The sequence below is a fragment of the Sorex araneus genome, chromosome 1 (genome assembly GCF_027595985.1).
Source record: "Sorex araneus isolate mSorAra2 chromosome 1, mSorAra2.pri, whole genome shotgun sequence".
Taxonomy (NCBI): domain Eukaryota; kingdom Metazoa; phylum Chordata; class Mammalia; order Eulipotyphla; family Soricidae; genus Sorex; species Sorex araneus.
In genome coordinates this window covers 420661629-420681846 of record NC_073302.1, presented here as the reverse complement: position 1 = coordinate 420681846, position 20218 = coordinate 420661629, and the positions used below count along the sequence as shown (strand labels likewise).

At 37.2% G+C, this 20218-nt stretch overlaps 1 protein-coding gene across 8 annotated transcripts in view; it reads left to right on the top strand.

The window, feature by feature from the left end:
• The window catches only part of CADPS2 (calcium dependent secretion activator 2), a 541525-nt gene that overhangs the window by 397190 nt on the left and 124117 nt on the right, over positions 1-20218 (top strand). For all 8 annotated transcript variants that reach the window (XM_004602056.2, XM_012935474.2, XM_055143028.1 and 5 more), the window contains exons 14-16: positions 10353-10454; positions 15723-15786; positions 18653-18776. In XM_004602056.2, coding sequence (XP_004602113.2) covers positions 10353-10454; positions 15723-15786; positions 18653-18776 — 290 coding nt within the window. The remainder of the gene's footprint in view (positions 1-10352; positions 10455-15722; positions 15787-18652; positions 18777-20218) is intronic.

Here is a 20218-nt window from a genome sequence, read left to right as displayed (position 1 = left end):
CATGTCTCTTTGACCTCTGAACTCTCTCTCCAGGACCCTGACTCTGTGTTTAAAGACTATGACTCATTTTGAGGAAAATTATATCATATTGCATCAAATCAGCTCCAAGACATTTTTTAAACTACTTTTGGGTTTTGGTCCACCCCAGTGGTCCTCAGGGCTCACTCATAGGTCTGTTCTCAAGAGTCACTTTTAGAAGTGCTCAGGCAACCATTTGCAGTGCCAGGGTTCCCAGGTCAGCTGCATCCAAAGGAAGCACCTTAACTAACTACTGTACTAACTAACTCTCTGGGTCTGCTATAACAATTTTTATTTTTTAATTATTTAGTTCTGAGAATTTGGTTCTTTTTGTAATCTGCTTGATCATTTGATCTGAGTGTCTTATTTCATTCTTGGGTTTAATTACCTTTTGCTTTTTTAAACTTTGGTGTTTTTGTTTCGTTTTTTTTTTCTTCTTAAAACATTGCTTTTTGTCAGAAACAGAGAGTTAAGGCATTTATGTTGCATGAGGCTTACCCTGCTTCCATCTCCATGGTACCACATGGTCACCTGGGCAGTACTGGAAGCTTTCCCTTTAAAATACAGAGTCAGAAGTAGTTCCTGAACACTACCCAAGTGCTCAAAAGGAGTCAAAAGGAGGGAGGGAGGGAATAAAGGACGGAGAGAGGGAACAAGGTGGGGGAAGGGATGGGAGGAGAGAGGGAGGAAGGAAGGAAGGAAGGAAGGAAGGAAGGAAGGAAGGAAGGAAGGAAGGAAGGAAGGAAGGAAGGAAGGAAGGGAGGGAGGGAGGGAGGGAGGGAGGGAGGGAGGGAGGGAGGGAGGAAGGAAGGGAGGGAGGGAGGGAGGGAAAGGGAAGGAAGGAAAGGAAGGAAGGAAAGGAAAGGGAAGGAAGGAAGGAAGGGAAGGAAGGAAGGAAGGAAGGAAGGAAGGAAGGAAGGAAGGAAGGAAGGAAGGAAGGAAGGAAGGAAGGAAGGAAGGAAGGAAGGAAGGAAGGGAAAAGGAGGGAAGGAAGGAAGGAAGGAAGGAAGGAAGGAAGGAAGGAAGGAAGGAAGGAAGGAAGGAAGGAAGGAAGGAAGGAAGGAAGGAAGGAAGGGAAATGGAGGGAAGGAAGGAAGGAAGGAAGGAAGGAAGGAAGGAAGGAAGGAAGGAAGGAAGGAAGGAAGGAAGGAAGGAAGGAAGCGAGGGAAAGGGAGGGAAAGAAGGAAGGAAGGAAGGAAGGAAGCAAGGAAGGAAGGAAGGAAGGAAGGAAGGAAGGAAGGAAGGAAGGAAGAGAAAGGGAGGGAAGGAAGGAAGGAAGGAAGGAAGGAAGGAAGAGAAAGGGAGGGAAGGAAAGAAGGAAGGAAGGAAGGAAGGAAGGAAGGAAGGAAGGAAGGAAGGAAGGAAGGAAGGAAGGAAGGAAGGAAGGATAAAAGGAAGGAAAGGGAGTTTTTGCCATATCACTAACGTAAAATGTCAAAAACATTCAAGACAATTATAATTTGCTTATGCATATGCACATAAGAACTAATAGTATTATGTAGTTCATGGGCCAGGGAGACAGTACCGGGAATGATGCACTTGTATCAACTGTGTCTAAGCCCTGTTCAAAGCATGGCACCCCTGCCATCCCCCAGCACCACCATAGTGAACCCTGAGTACGGAGCCAGGAGTAAGCCCTGAGTATCACCAGGTGCGGCCCAAAACACAAAATAAAATAGTATGCATGGGAATTCTTTTTTTTTTTTAAGGTTTTATTATTGAATCACTGTGAGATAGATCTTTACAAAGCTGTTCACAATCAGGTTTCAGTCAGACAGTGTTCCCTCACCCACCCCTCCTGCGTGGGAGATCTTCTCACCAATTTTGTCGTAGTGGTTATTCCTAGACAAGGTAAGGAACGTGAAGACCTGGAATTTTAGCATTAGTTCCTTAAAGTATTTGGTACAAAAAAACGAAAGACACAACATATTTTTCCATCTTAGAGATATCTTAGTGGATATTCTCTATGTAATGTGTAGGTTTATTCTATGTATTTCCTGCTTTACCAAGCACAGTTCATGTGTATTATAGTAGAAAAGGAGGATTCAGAGAGACAGTACAGTTGGTAAAGCACACAGCTTGCATGTGCTTAATCTGTGTTCACTCCCCAGCACCACATATGTCCCCTGAGCACATAACTATCCCATTATGATCCCAAAATATGCTTGATAATTTACATTCCTTCTGTATTTATAGTCTTATTTTGCACCCGAGTGTATGGTCTATAGCTCTTTTATAATTACTTTGTAATCTTATTAGTGACATACTCTATAGTGATGTGGTCACAGATAGGTTTTTTTTTTGGTCAGTCAGCTCTCTGTTTTCTCCTTATGGCTTCCTAGACGCATGCTGTTTATGTGATTTTTACCTGTGCTCTTTTGGAATATCCTGAAAAAATATCTGGGGGCCATGTGGCGTCCACTGTAGAAATGCTTGTATAGAATATTGAAGTCCAGTTCAAATCATCTTCACAGTAGACTTTTCACTGTCACTGTCACTGTCACTCTCATGCTGTTGCTCATAGATTTGCTTGAGCGGGCACCAGTAATGTCTCCATTGTGAGACGGGTCGGCCATGTGCAAGGCAAATACCCTACCCACTATGCTATGGCTCCAGTCCATCTTTCATCATATAAATTAATATATCAACGAAGTTAAATTCCCTTCTTTAATGAAATTAAAAATGATTGTAACAAATGATAAATATCACAATTATAAACTAGCAGAGAAGTTAACAGTGAAAAAGCAGTTTTACGTTATGTATTTAAAGCCGGAAAAGATCATCTCATTTATCTCAGTCAGCTAATGCTGCCAAAACAAAGTGTCACAGAGCAATGTGCCATAATGGTCACAATCTGATAACGACTGTCTTCCCAGGTTGTTGGGCTTTTCTAAAGAAAGAAAGAAAATGAGAATCCTGTCACCATAGGACCCCACCCTGATGCATTTGTTTAACTTTAATTGCTTCCATAGTGTCTTGAAAGACAGTGAAGCTTAATGCTTACAAAACTGAATTATTTGGGTGGCTACTAAGAAAACAAGCCCTTACATTCATTTAGTTTACAATATACTATCAGGAATTTATCACAAGGAAGAATCGAGGGGAAAAAGAAAGACTAAAAGAATATATGTACATATATACACATATATATATGTATATATGTGTATATATATATATATATCTTCAGTAAAGTCTTCAGTAAGAGGCGTACCAAGTGGTGAGGGACATGGGGACTGTCATAGAGTCTGGGTGGAGGGTGTGGTGCTGAAACAAAACACCTGGGTGGAGGGTGTGGTGCTGAAATAGTTCATGTGTGAATTCCTACCAATAACAGTTGTAAGCCACAGTGCCCCAAATATATTCACAAAAAAATAAATCCATAAATAAAACATCACACCTGCATTAAAGGCCTAAATTAGTGTACTTATGTGAGAAAATATTTACAGATTACTTAGGGAATCAAGTCATGAATCAGATTGTATAATTTTGCTGTAGATTTATAGAAAGAAAACTGAAATTATATAAAATGGTATTATCAGGTATTTTTGTTTATGGCACTATGGAAGCTTTGATTTTTTTCTATCAGCATTTTTCTGAATCCTGCACCCCAAGTTGTCACATGCTTATAGTCTTTCAATTAAAATATGTCATTTTTAAAATAGGACACTAGGTATAGGGAAGAGGATAATACGTATATCAGAAAATACTACCCAATCTTGCTTCTCTTTCATTTGAAAATCCTCTTCAAATTTTTATTCTTTTAAATACTATGATTTTACGTAGTTCTGATTTTAATTTATATTAGAACAAATAATTTTCTTTTTAAATTCTTTTCCCAGAAGAGTTCAGTTATAAGGCACCCCAAATAATTATCATTGGTTTATATGATCATCTTTACTTTAACACAAAAATTAAGTCACAAAATCCACATATCTTCTTAAACTCATTTACTGCTTTGTTTTTAGAAGTACCCACTCTTTCTTAAAACCTCCAAAGAAAATGAAGTGCAATAAGAACTTCCAATAAGAAATGTAGTAAAAGAAGGTATATTCCAAAAATTGTGATTGAAATTTAATTTTCAAATTTTTTCTCATCAAACATCTTTTTCTGATCTCTCAAAAATGGACATCAAATTGGGAGAATTTATTTCTCCTGGATATTTAAGGTTTCAGGATATCTAAAGGCACACTAATGATTTAATGTGTGATCAGCCACAGGATATTTTCTTTGAAACAATAAGAGCTGTTAAATGTAACAAATCTAACAAAAATAAGAAGAGTTTATTGTTTCCTCCCTCATCTCCCATAATTTCTCATCCTCATGCTGTGTCTTCCTCTTCTTTTTATTCTGTTCACAAATGGATATTGGTGGGAAATACTCAAAGTGTAAAGTGACTTTTACCTGCTGTGTTGCAGACAGAATTGACAAATCAGAAATACCAGCCTTTAGGTGTCTCTCCTTCTCACTCTCTCTAGAGGAAGCTAAGATGTCATCCATTCCTCCGAGGAGAGGGCAGGTGAAAAGAGGCCTTTAAAGAACTCAAAAGCACCAGGAACTTTCTCATTTGCTCTCAGGTGGCTTGCAAAGTGTCTTTTACCACAACCACCAAACTACCAGGACAGACTTCCATGATGAGTTAGAAAAGGAGGAGGCCGATTAAGAAGTGAAGAAAATCTGTCTCCACAATCAATTAGACAACAGTCTTCTACACAAGGGTCACTTCTAGTATATTGACCAAACCACATGCACTTAGCTCTCAGGGCAATTTGCAGAATTACAGAGTTTACAGAGTCTCTAAAACACTGAAACACTGTTTCACTTATTAAAATGATAAAAAAAAAAGCCATAGAAGATGTTATAGATTTTATTGAGTCATAGAACTAATGCTCATATGTAATGATGCTTCTCCATTGGGAATAATAGGGAGATCCCGTAACCAAACAGTTCTTGGAAGTGTGGTGCAAAAGTTAAACAGATGGCTGTACAATTTGGACTCTGTAATATTCCAGCATTGTGCAACTCCAAGAGTTTCCTCATTTGTATTGTAAAAGAAGACCAGTTGGGATGGGAGATGCATGCCGAAAGTAGATAATGGACCAAACATAACGGCCTCTCAGTGTCTGTGTTGCAAGCTATAATGCCCAAAAGTAGAGAGAGAGTATGGGGAATATTTTCTGCCATAGAGGCAGGGGGAGGGCGGGGAATGGGGGTATACCCGGGATATTGGTGGTGGGGAATGTGCACTGGTGGAGGGATGGGTGTTTGATCATTGTGAGATTGTAACCCAAACATAAAAGGTTATAACTATCTCACGGTGATTCAATAAAATTTAAAATATTTTAAAATAAAGAAGACGTAGTGAGTACCCATGTGTTGTTGTTGCTAGAGCATGTCACAGGAGTAGAGTTCCTTGAAAATTTTCTTATGCCAGTTTAATTTTCTTTATGCAAGTTGACCCAGAAAATTGAAATTAAAATATGCCCATACATATTTGTACGGTTTCAGTGAACTTCTGAAAAAATATTTAAAACAACTTGGGGAGGGGGCGGGGAGAAGGAAATAAAATGTGAGAGTTATAAGCTGTTCAACCATCAGTTTAGTTCATATCTCAATACTTAGATCCTTCACTGTTATCTTCTTTTTTTTTTACTCAAAATGCCTGACTGCAACCCAGTTTTATATCCTTTTCTTCCTGTTTCCTGACTGATCATCTAATTATCCCTCACAAAAACAAAATTCTTATCTGAACTGCTCCCCAGAATCATTGGCAATAATAAGAAATGGATTTGTTTGTTAATTCTTCTTGTTTTGAGCTATCTTTTATACACTTGTTTCTCAACTTGGAGCTCATTATAAAAAGGAGTTGGTCACCATAACGAAGTGTCCAATGTACTTAAAGCACTGTGTATTTAAAAATACCTAATTTGCCGAATTGATGAATAGCACAGATTAAGACCCTATGCTTTTTGGAGGAATTTAATAAAATGGATTTTTATGTGTAAGCTTTAATTTAAAACAGATAGTATGCACTCACATAGATCAACTTACATTGATTTCTCTGAAAATAGAATATGACCAAAAAGCAGGTATAAGATCATACTATATTAATTGTTGATGTTTTAAACTTTTGCACATAAAACTCTATTGTTATTAAGATCATAAAATAATGACAGCCCAAGGATAAAATGGAAATATGAAATCTTGATACATAAAAATACCCTTCGCATTGAAACCACTTTAATTATCTATTGCAGACTTAAACCCTAATTAGCAATCAAGTCAGATAATTGGTCTTTATGTTAGAATTCTAATACCATATTTTGACATTGTCTTTTATCATTGTCAAAGAAGTACCATTCTTTTCACTAATCATTTTACGAAGCAGTAAGTGAAGTCATTAAAGTGGCAGATTAACAATAAAAATGTCTGCCAAGACATACAGAGAAAAAATACAGTATGGGCAGGAAAAAAACAAAGAGCACTAACTAGGGAATGCGGGGGGTGGGGGGAGTTAGGACTAGTCCAAGCCCCTGAACTTTGAACCCAGTGTGACTTTGGCCAACAATGTAATGCTGCCTCTTCACCGAGACATGGACAGGTATCAGGGAGCAGCCTATGTTGTGTTATATGTTATATGCATAAGAGACCACTAGCAGGCACATATATAGTGCTGTGTAATTGCTCATTGCTACATGGGTTTTAATAATAGACATGCCAAAGCAGATGTGGATGGCACAGCAACTATTTGCAGTCACTGGGAAGAGTAACTGTCACTGTCATCCCATTGCTCATCGGTTTGTTTGAGTGGGCACCAGTAATGTCTCTCATTGAGAGACATATTGTTACTGTTTTGGGCATATCCAATATGCCATGGGTAGCTTGCCAGGCTCGGCTGTGTGGACGCAATACTCTCAGTAGCTTGCTGGGCTCTCCGAGAGGGGCGTATAAATTGAACACGGGTTGGCCGCGTGAAAGGCGACCGCCCTACCTCTGTGCTATCACTCCAGCCCACTCGGAAAAGTAGGGGTTTTTTTGCTGTTTTTTGTTTGTTTGTTTTTGGCTTTTTTGGATCATACCTGGCAATGCTCAGGGCTTATTCCTGGCTCTGCACCCAGGAAATACTCCTGATGGTGCTCAGGGGACCTAATGGGATGCCAGGGATTGAAACTGTGTCAGCCACAAGGTAAATGCCCTACCCATTGTACTTAGGCCCCCAAGGGAGGAATAGTTTTAGAAGGAACTATACATTGAGATGGCTATGGCAAAGTTGGTATTCAGTCCCAATAGTTTAGATGTTGAAAGCCACTTCATATGCCTAATATGCAGTATCAGTTTAGTATGGACTCTTAAAAAAAAAGATGAATAATTCAATGGGTCGAGCGCATGTTTTGCCTACTGGAGACCCAGGTTCTATCCCTTGCACCAGTAGGTTCTCCAAGTATCAAGCTGATAGTTGCCCCTGAGCCGCACCCAGTGTTCCGGAAAACCAAAAACTAAACAATTTTAAGGAAACTAATTAATTAAAGACAGACATGTGAATGAGGGACAGTCCAAGATACTACATGTAACCATCAGGTGTGTGACTATTTTAGTAATAGATGCAGTAAAATGGCAGCTGTGCTTCATGCTTGACTGTCTCTGGCTTAATGAAAACTGACATTCTCCTGACATAGCTTTCTCACTTTCATCACCTGAACCCCTAGATGCGTTCTGTCAGGTCAGTGATGTGCCCCCCAGAGCAGTTTAATAAAACAGGACGACTTCCTTTATCACTGGTCACAATCTCTTTTGACAGTGGAAGCAAACAGTAGATTTCACTCAGATATGACCGGGTGACATCTGTCAGAGTGCAAAGCCAAAGGACCATATCAATCACCAGAACAAGAAAGACAAGTCGTCTGCTCTTTTTCATCAAGTTTGCATGGGTGTATTTAGTGAAATAACCACCTGCAACTTTGTGGTATGAGTTGTTTGGTTTTGTTATTTGTTTTGCTTTGTTTTTACAGTTTATGAGATAATTGAATGTCTCCACTTTTGTCCAAATGCCCAGATTCCCAAATTTATTATTTATGTAGGTACAGATATGGATTTTGTGCTACGATTTCCCCACTAGACATTCCCTCATCAAAAAAAAAAAATGATGGCAGAGATGCAGTTAAAAAAATAATGACTCTCTTTTACTGTTAGTGAAACTCCTGTCTGGTCTAGCCCTATGGAGAATGATATTGAATCCTCAGAAATGGGGGCTGGAGCAATAGTACAGCAGGTAGGGTGTTTGCCTAGCACACGGCTGACCTGGGTTCGATTCCCAGTATGGTCCCCTGAGCACCACCTGGGGTAATTCCTGAGTGCAGAGCCAGGAGTAACCCCTGTGCATCACTGCCTATGACCCAAAAAGCAAAAAAAGAAAAAGAATCCTCAGAAATTAAGCAATAGAACCTCCCTGTGACCCAGCAATTTCTCTTGTGGGCATTTACTTCCAAATCACAAAGACTAATCCACAAAGCTACTTGCACACCCAAGTTCATCACAACATTATTCACAATAGTCAAGGTCTGGAAACATGCCAGGTGCCCAGCAATATATGAATGGATAATGAAATAGTGATATAAATAATGAAATACTATTCAGCTTTGCAAAAAGATGCAGTTATGCAATTTACTGCAACCTGGATGGAGCTGGAAGGTATCATGGTAAGGGCATCAGAAGGAAAAAGAATCACTTTCTCTACGCATACACATATATTTATGTATATACATATATTTATGTATATAATTTTTAAATACTTACTTTTATACAGATTGATTAGTTTTATAACCAACAATGCTACGCATACACATATATTTATGTATATACTAAAAAACTGGGAGCATCAAGTAAAAATCTTATTGAAAAATTATTTCAAGCATTTGTTTTTCTTTGCTTTTTCTAGTTTTTGCTTCTACCTATTTTGTACAATAAACATTAAAAATCAGTAAGTTATAAAGTCTTTGATGATTAAACTATAAAGTTTGGGGAAAATAACAAATGGAAGAGGATTGGTTTCATTATCAAATGCAAAATTACTTATTTTTACTGAATATAGATTTTTGATTGACTATCTGGGGTTTTTTTTGGGGGGGGGTCACACCCAGCGATGCACAGGGGTCACTCCTGGCTCTATACTCAGGGATTACCCCTGGCAGTGCTCAGGGAACCATATGGGATGCTGGGAATCGAACCTGGGTTGGCCGCATATAAAAGCAAACGCCCTACCTGCTGTGCTATCACTCCAGCCCCTCAGTATATTTTTTTATCTTTGGTTTTCATACAAATGACTAATGTTTATGTGTCTAAAATTTTAGATTGTTACATAGCAAGATGTATAAATTTATAAATAATAAATTCTAAGTACTACTAGATGTTGCTTTCAATCCTACCTAATCTTAGCAATAGAAGTCAACCACAACACCCAAAAGGAGAGAGAATAAAAGAAAATGCCCTGCCACTGAGGTGGGGTGGGGTGGTGGGGGATGTAGTGCGGATGCTGGGAGGGATGCTGGGAACTTTGGTGGGGGAGAATGGGCACTGGTGGAGGGATGGGTAAATGATCATTGCATGACTAATGCAAACATGAAAGTTCATAAGTTTATAACTGTATCCCACCGTAATTCACTAATAAAAAAGAAATCTTTGCTCAGTGTTTAAAGGTACTTTTTAAATATCTTACTAAAAACTCACTTTGATTCCATAGGAATATTTGATTAAGAATAAAAGTCTTAGAGAAAAAAATGAGTAGTTTTTGTGTATGTATTTTTTACTCAAAGATTTTCATATACATGTCCATGTATTTAGAAAAAGTAAACAGTAAGGCACTATATCCCAAAATTTTTGTATGTGTTAAACCTTCTATTTTGTAGTACCCTTATTTTTATTTAGAAAATAAAAAGAAAATAAAAGACACTTTAGCTTGCATTCAATAGATTTTTTATAATATTTTCATTCAGGATATAATCATATAATTGGTCAAATGTTTGGTATCACAACAAAACACTTTTCATTGCCATTCTCAAGGACTAGTTATTGTTTCCTGTATATCTGGGAAATATTTATTGTAATTCCTTACCTTGAAGGCCAACAAAAAGAGAATAATTCCATTCCATTCATTTCAGGTCAGAATATGAAACAAATGACTGCAAATATCTGCAGTCAGATTCTACTGTAGACACAAGCAATATAAATATTGTAAACCAGTATGCATTTTCTTTGTTATTTGTATTTTCAGAAAGATATATATGTTTATATAAAGTACATGTTCTACAAATATAAACTACTAATTTTAATTTTTTTTCCAGACCTGATGGAATTGGTACTGTTTCAGTGGAAGAAAAAGAGAGATTTGAAGAGATCAAAGAGAGACTCTCTTCCCTTTTAGAAAATCAGATAAGCCATTTCAGGTATATATTACATTTGAATACATTTAGTACTTCTCTTTCCTCGGCCCTCTGATAATCCGCTGCATCTTTCTGTCTTTCTGCTACTACTAAAGAACTGTCAGTAGCTTTTCGTCCTTTGCCTCCAAAATACCATCCTGACTTCTCACTCTGCTTCTCAGTCTGCCACTTAATTTTTACCCTCCCAGCTACAATATCCAGTTCTGGATTCCTCTTGCTTGCCCTCTGTATCTCCATCTATCCTTTCCTCCCCTTGGTTCCCATGATGAATCCTCCCTCTAGTACTAGGCAAGGAGAATCAAGCCCTGACTTCATATGGGACACTTTCTGGATTGGTTTTCTGCAAAGATTGGAAAAGCAGTTCATCAGTATTTATGAATTGTGCTTGACAATACATCATACATTGCTTAAGTCCTTATCTTTTTGTATGCATCCTCTGAGAATAAGGATCATGATGTCCAAGTTTCTTACTCAAAATGACTAATGAGAGGACAGAAATAGAGTACAGAGACCTAGACGCTCACCTTACATGCAGCCAACTCCAAATCCTGGGCACCATCAGATTTAATACCTGATCACAAAGCTGGGAGTAAGCCCTGTGTGTCATTAGTTGTGGCCACAAACCCAAAAATAAAAGAAAAAAATCAAAATATACTACTGGGACTATGAAACATTTGCAGTGTGAAAGATAAATGTCTGGATAGTATGTCTCTCCTCCAGATTCTAATTTGGTTCATCAAAACCTAGTGATTAAAAGGGCTGGAGCAATAGCACAGCGGGTAGGGCGTTTGCCTTGCACACGGTTGACCTGGGTTCGATTCTCAGCACCCCATATGGTCCCCTGAGCACCGCCAGGAGTGATTCCTGAGTGCAGAGCCAGGAATAACCCCTGTGCATTGCCAGGTGTGACCCAAAAAGAAGAAAAAAAAAAACCTAGTGAATAAGAATGTGTATCAGGGGCTGGAGCAATAGCACAGCGGGTAGGGCATTTTCTTTGCACGTGGCCGACCCGGGTTCGATTCTCAGCATCCCATATGGTCCCCTGAGCACCACCAGGGATAATTCCTGAGTGCAGAGCCAGGAGTAACCCCTGTACATCCCTGGGTGTGACCAAAAAAGCCAAAAAAAAAAAAAGAATGTACATCAGTGCATTCTTTCTATCACTGTTATCATTAGAGCCTATAAAATGCTGCCATGCCAGTGTTTGGGGTCTGGCAGCGTGCCTTTCATGTTGCGGGCATATTACAATAATTTTCCATGAAATCTTAAGAAACAAGTTTAATGTATAGTTTCCCTTAAGAGTTTGAAAAGATTAAACATTTGAATGCTGTATAAATAGGTGATGGGCCTTGGTTTCCAAATACATAATTTAAAAATGTTTAGATTCTATGATTTTTAAATGATACTATTTGCGGGGCTTGTTTTATTTTCTTCATTTGAGGGCTTCTCCTGAACCTGTGTCAGGGCTCACCCCAAGTGATATTGGACCAGGGTTGACCACAGGCAAGGCAAATACCTTAACCTTTTTGCTATTTCTGTCCCCTTTAACAAATAATTCGCTAATGGCAATTTTCCCAATGAAAAGGTATATCAAAGATTACTCTCAACATCATTACTCTTTCAGAAATGCAAACCAAAGCTGATTAAAGCATTACTATGTATTGTACTACATACATAGCACACTACTATGTCTGCTATTTTTTTTAATTATCAAGTTTTGACATGAATTGACCTAGATTGTTGATTGGAATGTAAAATGTTACAATCCACTTTGTAAAATTTTTAGAAATTCAAGCACCTATGTTGGACAGTCTATTCTACTCTTAGCTGTTTCTCCATGAGAAATGAGTGCACATATCCATGTTTTCACATGAATATTCATATAAGCATTGGTCTATAAGTCAAAACATGAAGCAGATGTCAACAAAGAACAGATAAATCATATATTACAATAGTTCTGAGCAATCAAACAGAACTTAACATATCTAGGGCCGTAAATGAGTATAAAATTAACCACAGATTGAGCAAAATCAGACCACAATAAGTGCATTTATGAGTCTTCTTAGATTACATTGTAAGAGATGCAAATTAGTCCAAGATACAGGAAGCAAATAGTTGCCTGCCCCACAGGGCTGCAGAAGACACTTTTGAAACCATGTATCTGTACATTGCATGGACATCGATCAGAATGATGGCTTCCACAATTACATATTGTTAGAACAAGTCAACCCAAAATGGATTCTCTCAGGCCCAAGATTTTTTTGTCAAACCAGACTCAATTATAGCCTAAGTTCTCCTGCAAATTGAAATCTTCAGTCCATCAGAAAATCCCAGAGAAGGGAGGTAGCATCACCTAAGAGCAGCAAGCTTGCAGTAACAAACCTCCTTTTGCCTAGAATAGTGTCCTGTTCCCTTCTGACTAGAAAACTTGGAAGTTCTGTATTGGTCCTTATGATGTATCTGCCTGCTAGATTGCTAGACACAAATTATCTTTTGTTTGAGCCATACTGATAGTAAACTGGGTAAAGCACTTGTTTTGCATGTGCCTGACCCAAGTTCAATCCCTGGTATTACCTATGGTCCCCTGCTAAACCCCACCATGAGTGATCCCTGAGCACATCCTGGTGTGACCCAAAAAACAAGATCCTTTTTTGATCAAGTAACTCTTAAATTTATTACTCTGCCTATTATATTTTTTATCAGTGTGTATACCAAAATTTATAGATTGTATAGTTTATGTGCAGGGTTTTTTTTATGTCACACCTCTAAAACTATTAAAAAAAAAAACCTTCGGAGCTGGAGTAATAGGAGTGATAGTACAGCGAGTGGGGTCCTTGCCTTGCACAAGGCTGACCAGGGTTTGACACCTGCCAGTGCTCAGGAATCATTTCTGACTCTGCACATAGTGATCACCCTTGGCAGGATTCAGGGGACAATATGGGTTTCTTGGGACTGAACCCAGATGCGCCACATCCAAAGCTAATACCCTACCTGCTGTATTGCACTCCAACCCCAGAGATATGACTTTTAAATCAGTCTTAAGTTAAAAGTAAAGAAATTATCTAGGAAATGGGAAAGAAGTGACATAAATTATGTTTGTTTTTAGAAGTGTTCCTTTGAGCGTGTACATATAATTAATCAAAAGAAATAAAAGTTTTATGAGATAAGAAAAACTTCTAAACTGAAGAACAGATTTGTTAGCTTATTTATTTGTATAATGTTCTTATTAAAGTGGAAAATAGCTATTTAAATTTACTCAGATTTAGTAATAAACAGATAGGCTTTTATTCAATTCTTGTTTTCCACTTCATTTTAATAATGGAGAACTGTCAGAGTACTAAAATTCCAAAATATTTATCCTGAAGAGAAAAAAAAACTGTTTTCTTCTTCAAAACTTGTAAAGATTAATTCAGCATTTATTTTGTTACTTTTGTTCTTTACTGATTCAGGATTACTTGTATTTTGTAAATGTGTTGAATTATTTACACATCATGGACAGCTAATGTTAATTCAGAGCATACTCAGTGGGATCAAGAGACGTAAAATGCTAAATGTAATCTGGGGATCAGTAATGTTCCATTCATAAAGTGTGTCACCCACAGGTTAATGGAAATAAACAATAGAAAAGACAATGGGTGGATTATGCAAATACTATGAGAAGATTTAAACTGGAAGGGGACTGTAAGAACTGTTTGTGTTTTTTTTTTTTAAGGTGGATTAGGCTTATAGTTTACAAAATTATTAAAGCTACTTTACTAATTTACTAAGGGCCCTAAAAAGCACTGCTGCACAAAAACTCAATCAAAATTAATTGGTTGTGACTTTTTTTTCTGGCAGAAGGATTCGTAGGCCGCTTACAAGAAAGATTTAACCATCCCTGAGTGAAAAGGAGAAAATTTTGGCTAGATTTCTGTGACACTTAATTGTATGCTTCTGAGATTGATCACAATTTCCAGAATCTAACACCCCATACAACTCCCAACTAGTGCTTTTTGAGAAATTCTTTTTTTTTTTAAATGTACACCAACAAAATTTAAATATGTGCTTCCAGCTCATAGTTTAGCATAGAACAAGATAATTTGTTGGTAGTTGAGTCTTGGACATAATCTGCCAAGGCATTGGATAAAAACAAAGTGAGTTGGGGAAAAAGCGAACTTCTTTTGAATCTTTTCAAAGATTTGGATGAGAGTGAGGGAATGGCATCACAATAACCCAGCTGCTGTTACAGTTGAACTTGGGCCAGGGTGAGAGGGCAGGGAGAAGGCATCTGAGGAACCTGCTTCAGCAGAGCAAGGTACTTCAGCAGGACAGATGGGGCCTGGCATTCTGTACTGTTTTCAAGTGGCAAGTGACTTGAAGAGGGACCTCTTTGCAAAGAGTAAGTAAACCTATCTCCACACTGTGGCCGCCCTCCTGCCTCTCACCCTGATTTCCTCTTGTTGTGGGTATGTATGAGGAATACCCAGTCACCGGAAATACTTAATGGTTCCACGGGCAAAAGGCTGTGACCGTTAATATGCTATGTATGGAGAGGTCAGAGCTGGAAACCAGCAGAGACAATCAAATGTTAGAAGAGAAAAGCTCAAACCTTGCTGCTGCTTTTTTTTTTAATTATTTTTATTTTTCTTGAATCACCATGAGATACAGTTACAAAGCTTTCATGTTTGAGTTGCAGTCATACCATGATTGAACATGCATCCTTGCTTCTTCAAGCAGTGATTGTTCTGTAGCGTGAGTCCGTCTTCTCAGACTGAGCACTGATGAGAACAGGAGCAGAATTCATCCATTTTATCACAGAGCTTAAAAAACCCATTCCTTGAGAAATAAATATGGAACTTTGGTGGGAAGGTGTATTTGGTTTGGTTTTGGGTGTTTGTACTACATCTGGTTATTCTCAGGGCTTACTCCTAGACATGTGCTCAGAAATCATTGCTGGCATTCCTCTGGAGGGCATATATGATGCCAGGGACTGAAGTGGGGGCTAGTTGCATGTAAGAAGCAAACACCTTACATCTTGGATTATGTCTGACTCATACTAGAGGTTCTATTTCCCATATTCTTTCTTTACATATATCAAAACTTGAGTTCCTTTGTCTCAGTGAATACACTGTTACATCACTAGTAAATGACCATGGTTGAGATAGTACTGGATTGTGGGATGCTACTCAGCCATCTTTCATTCTTCTCTAATAATGCCCTGCGACAAAATAGGTATTTAGCCCCTTGGATAGGAAATGTTTGACTTTGCAGTTACTTCTTTTGTCTTTACAGATACTGTTTTCCTTTTGGACGGCCTGAAGGTGCTCTAAAAGCTACACTTTCATTACTTGAAAGAGTAAGTTCAATTATTGGTTTGTAAAGACTATTTGTGTTCCCCATTGCTGAATGTTTTTGGTTATTAGTTATTTGTTTCTCATAACCAGCCAGTACCCTGAGTCCACATATCAAAGTAGTTCTCATCTCTTCTTGCCAAATTCAGACTCCCTAGACTCCACTCCTTCTTTCTCAAAGGCTTTCTGAAGACCGTCAGTGTCATTCTTTGCTGAGATTATGATAATAGCCATTTTTAATACTATGTTTCCTACTTCCTGTTCCCCTTGTGGACCTCTTTGATTTTTTGCTCTTAAATAAAATTATCTAACTTCTGGACAGCATATGTATTTCATTTTTCACCCCCAGTATTTTACTTCTGTATGTCCGATATCCCTCTCTGTAAGGCTATATCATTTAGTGATCATCATATTTTCTTGTTTCATCTGAGAATTAATTTCATTTGAGTTTGTATAGTACTTGAATTCACAAATTGTAGAAAATCATTTTCACTCAAAATATTTTGTATTCATGCCTTAAAGTTCCATATGCCTGCGAAAAAATTCATTCAGTGGTAAATGTATTTTCCCCACTTGCTTTGTGGCAGAATATGTTTGAAATAAAGTATCGTTGTTGTCTTAACATATACTGAACTCCCATTCTTTATCTGTGTTAAATTAATTTCTAGGGATTATTTATTGCAATTTAATTTTCCTAGTTCCAAATCATTGAGCTCAAACACTTGGTCTAGTCCATTTTTCTGCCAAATGAATTCCAGATATTGCTTTGTTATTAGCCCCTTGTTAAATGCAAAAAAAAAAAAATGACATTGCCTAGTGACTTAAAAGTCTTGGAAGATGCAAGTTAGCCCAGATGTCTCAATGAAATCTCTGGGTTTTTGAAAGTTTTCATATATGTAATGCTGTCTTGTCTCTCAGTGCTATACACTGGGCAGTAGGAATAGAACAGAACTCATCTATTGTGTTGGATTTTTTCTGATATTGAAGGCTGCTGATAACTCAGGCTTCTTATCCTGTTGACTCTAGTATCATGGATAAGAAAATCCTAAGAAAGAGAGCTTCACTTTTAGAACTGGCATCCAATCCTGGGTACTGAGCCTAGCTTTACTCTGTTTTGCTTTCCATGGTAGACCTCCCCACTGTCCCCAGCAAAGACAAGTTAGTGATAGCAGAGATGCCCAGGTAGCCCACACTGACAGGTGGCAAGGGGGGACAGTCACCTTTATTCCAATTCTACTCACTAATCATGTGTCTCAATGAATTAAATGAGAAATTATAAAGGTCCTTTGTTGAATTCTATTTTCATGTCGCTACCCTTACTGACACCTTAGTAAAGTAGAATCTCAGGTGATTTATTGATACATAGGATGCCTTAGAAAGAGGAAGGAGTAAACAAACATAGTATCTCCGTTTTTTCTACTTGCCAACCTTTTTTCTATACTTTTCCAAATAAATTCACTTCACACCACCCCAAATTAAATTTCCAGCTCAAGGATAATATGAAACAGTGCCTGATTTCATCCCTAGATCACCTATGAAGCTGTACTGTATAGTCTAATTTTAACAGCTGTTTCTGCTATTTAAAAGGTGGGCATCATAAGAAACCTAATGATAAAAGTTCATGGTTCTACACATAGAGCAGATTTGATCTGTAATTTAAATGTTATTAATAATAACATTAAAAATAATAATGCATAGTAGTGTTTATTTTATAAACAGATGGATTTTATCTTTGTTCAGATAAGTCTAATTGAAGTGTCAAATGTCGGTATGTTAAGCTACGATTTTTAATAAGAGACTAAGAAAAGTAATGTGATTGGAGAAGGAATGTTTAAGTGATAAAGTTGAGTATTTTTTAAAGTAAACGTTACTTAACAAAACATATTGTCAAGGATCATCAATGTCTGGATAACTAAATAATATTATAAAATTTATAGTGATGAGACTGATTGAAAGAAATGAAATAATCATGAAATTCATGTCTTAGTATTCTTGAAATATAATTGTCAACATAAAGCTTATACCAAAATAAGAACACTGATAAAAGTATTTTCTCTATGTTTACATTTTTGCCAAAATTTTATAATTTTGATGTTAAGCAAGAATATCTTCATTAAAATGTGAAAAAGTGAGTTTGAACAATTAAAACCCATGAGCAGTTTTATCGCTCAGGAAGTTTTAAGGAAAATTATTGTTAGTCATTATAAAAATGACTAAATATTTGGGATTCTAGACATAATTGCTTTTCTCATATTTGTAAAGAAAAAATTAAAAGTACATTTTAGGAATTCAACAGGAAATAATAATTTGTTTTTTGTCCTCTAATTTTTAGAGTTTCCTTGTAGTTGAGCATTTGATACTATTCATGTTAATAAGACAAAGAAGCTTTCTCCTGGCTGAATCCCAACAATTGAAGTTAATGACTGACAGTAGGGAACTTGGTTTTTAGTAGGGCTCAAAATTAAAGATCATTTTTACCAAAATTTTTGCTATTTTCATTTCTATTGCCCCAAAGGTTTAACATTCTCAAATTTGGGATGTGCAAGGCAAACTTTGTTTATTGGTTGTCCCAAGGACTAATCCTGATCTCAAACAGCTGCTGTAATGGTGTTGGGGGGGGGGGTCCCTGGAGGAAAAGTGACAGTCACACTCAATGGTGGCTTGGCCTATGGGAGGTTTTGATGTGCACAAATGAGACTTGGGCAGGAGGAGCTAAGGTTGAAGGATACATTCCCAGTTGTGAAGTGCTGACGCCTTACTTCCCCCAAAGCCTTCATCCTCACAGTCAGGTATAGGACAATGTGCGCAATTTGCTTTGAGATTTTCATGAAATCAGTCTCACTACATCTGTCTTTCTCCCTCACTCTACAGGTTTTAATGAAAGATATTGCCACTCCCATCCCAGCGGAAGAGGTGAAAAAAGTGGTCAGAAAATGTCTGGAGAAAGCTGCCTTGATCAATTACACTAGACTTACAGAATATGCCAAAATAGAAGGTTAGTACAGTGAGCAATTGCCAAAGCGGCAGTGAGAGCCGGCAATGCCGATTAGCTGCATTTTCTGTGCAAAGTCCTGGCCTTTCCTGAGCAAACCTGTACTGTGGCAAAGGGAAATGTCTCATTAAAATCTCAGCTGGTGAACTGAAGAGCTTTTTCCTATTCATTGCTTTAATATGCCTCCTGGGACTCTGCTTGAATGAAAGACCCAGGATTCGTGCTTAAGTTGTCCTTTGTTCTTATTTTGAGTTTTCAGGAAACCAAAAGGTGTTTTCATGGGTTATATTTTTTGACATTACTGTAAGTATGAGTAGCATTTCCACTTTGTACTCTTTCCTGATCAGCACTATGATAGCATTAAAGAATATATATTTCTCTTCTAGTGACATTGAAAGAAGAAACTTGTTGATTGTAGTGAGGGCTGAAATAAACTTACAGAATTCCCTGCAAGTTTTAATTGCTTGCATTAGATTGATGCATTTGAAAGATTAGATCTCTTGAGAGGACTGTGCATTTCTTTACCCTTCTTTTTCTTTCTCTTCATTAAAGAAGCTGAGATTTAAGATATTTTGAAGTAGTAAGCTTTGTCTTTTGATATAATTAAAAGTAGTAGAAGGGCTTCCCGAATCTTTGCTCTAATTATCATAAAACTGACTTGTTATGACACAGGTATGTTAGAGTAGAAGTTTGTTAAATAATGTGTATCTAAAAATATAAGTTATTTATTTAAGAATTAGTATATCTTTAGATGAGTATATACTTCATGTGTTATTAAAGTGTCTTAATTAGTTGCTATTAAAATACATGTCAAAATTCAGAAAATGAAAATGATTGATTTTTAAGTGGCTGGAATTTTTTTCCCTCTCCAAATCTGATCAAGCTTCTAACAAGCATAGGATAACCAACCTCCTGAGTGATTAACAAAAAAGCCATCCCATCACTATAGCAACCAGTATTATATCACGAGAGTAACAACATGAAACCTCCTTAGTTACCAGTTTAACATCATTAATTATGATATCATGTTGTGTTAAAGCAAAAGCAATGAATATTAGATAATTTGAGGAAAGTAGAAGATAAATAGATTGGTTTTCACATTTTGAATACTTGTTCAGATTTCATATTTTCGAACTATTTAGGTCTTGTGACCATGTTGAAAGAATTGATTTGTAGTAGGCTCGTTAAAACCTTTAAAACTGTCAAAGAGAAAAAAGTTTGTGGGCAATATGAATAAACACAATATTTTTTATCCAGTTATTATGAACTCTATAAAAAAAATCCTTTTGTTCTTAACTGTTTCAGTTAACATTCTTCCCCACTGCATTTTCTAGAAAATAAAGAGATATCGCATATTTCTTTATGTATTTATGTTTTAGCCATAGAGTTTATTGTCATGGATAAATGAATACTTTATGTCTACTGTACATAGCCCATGGGCTACT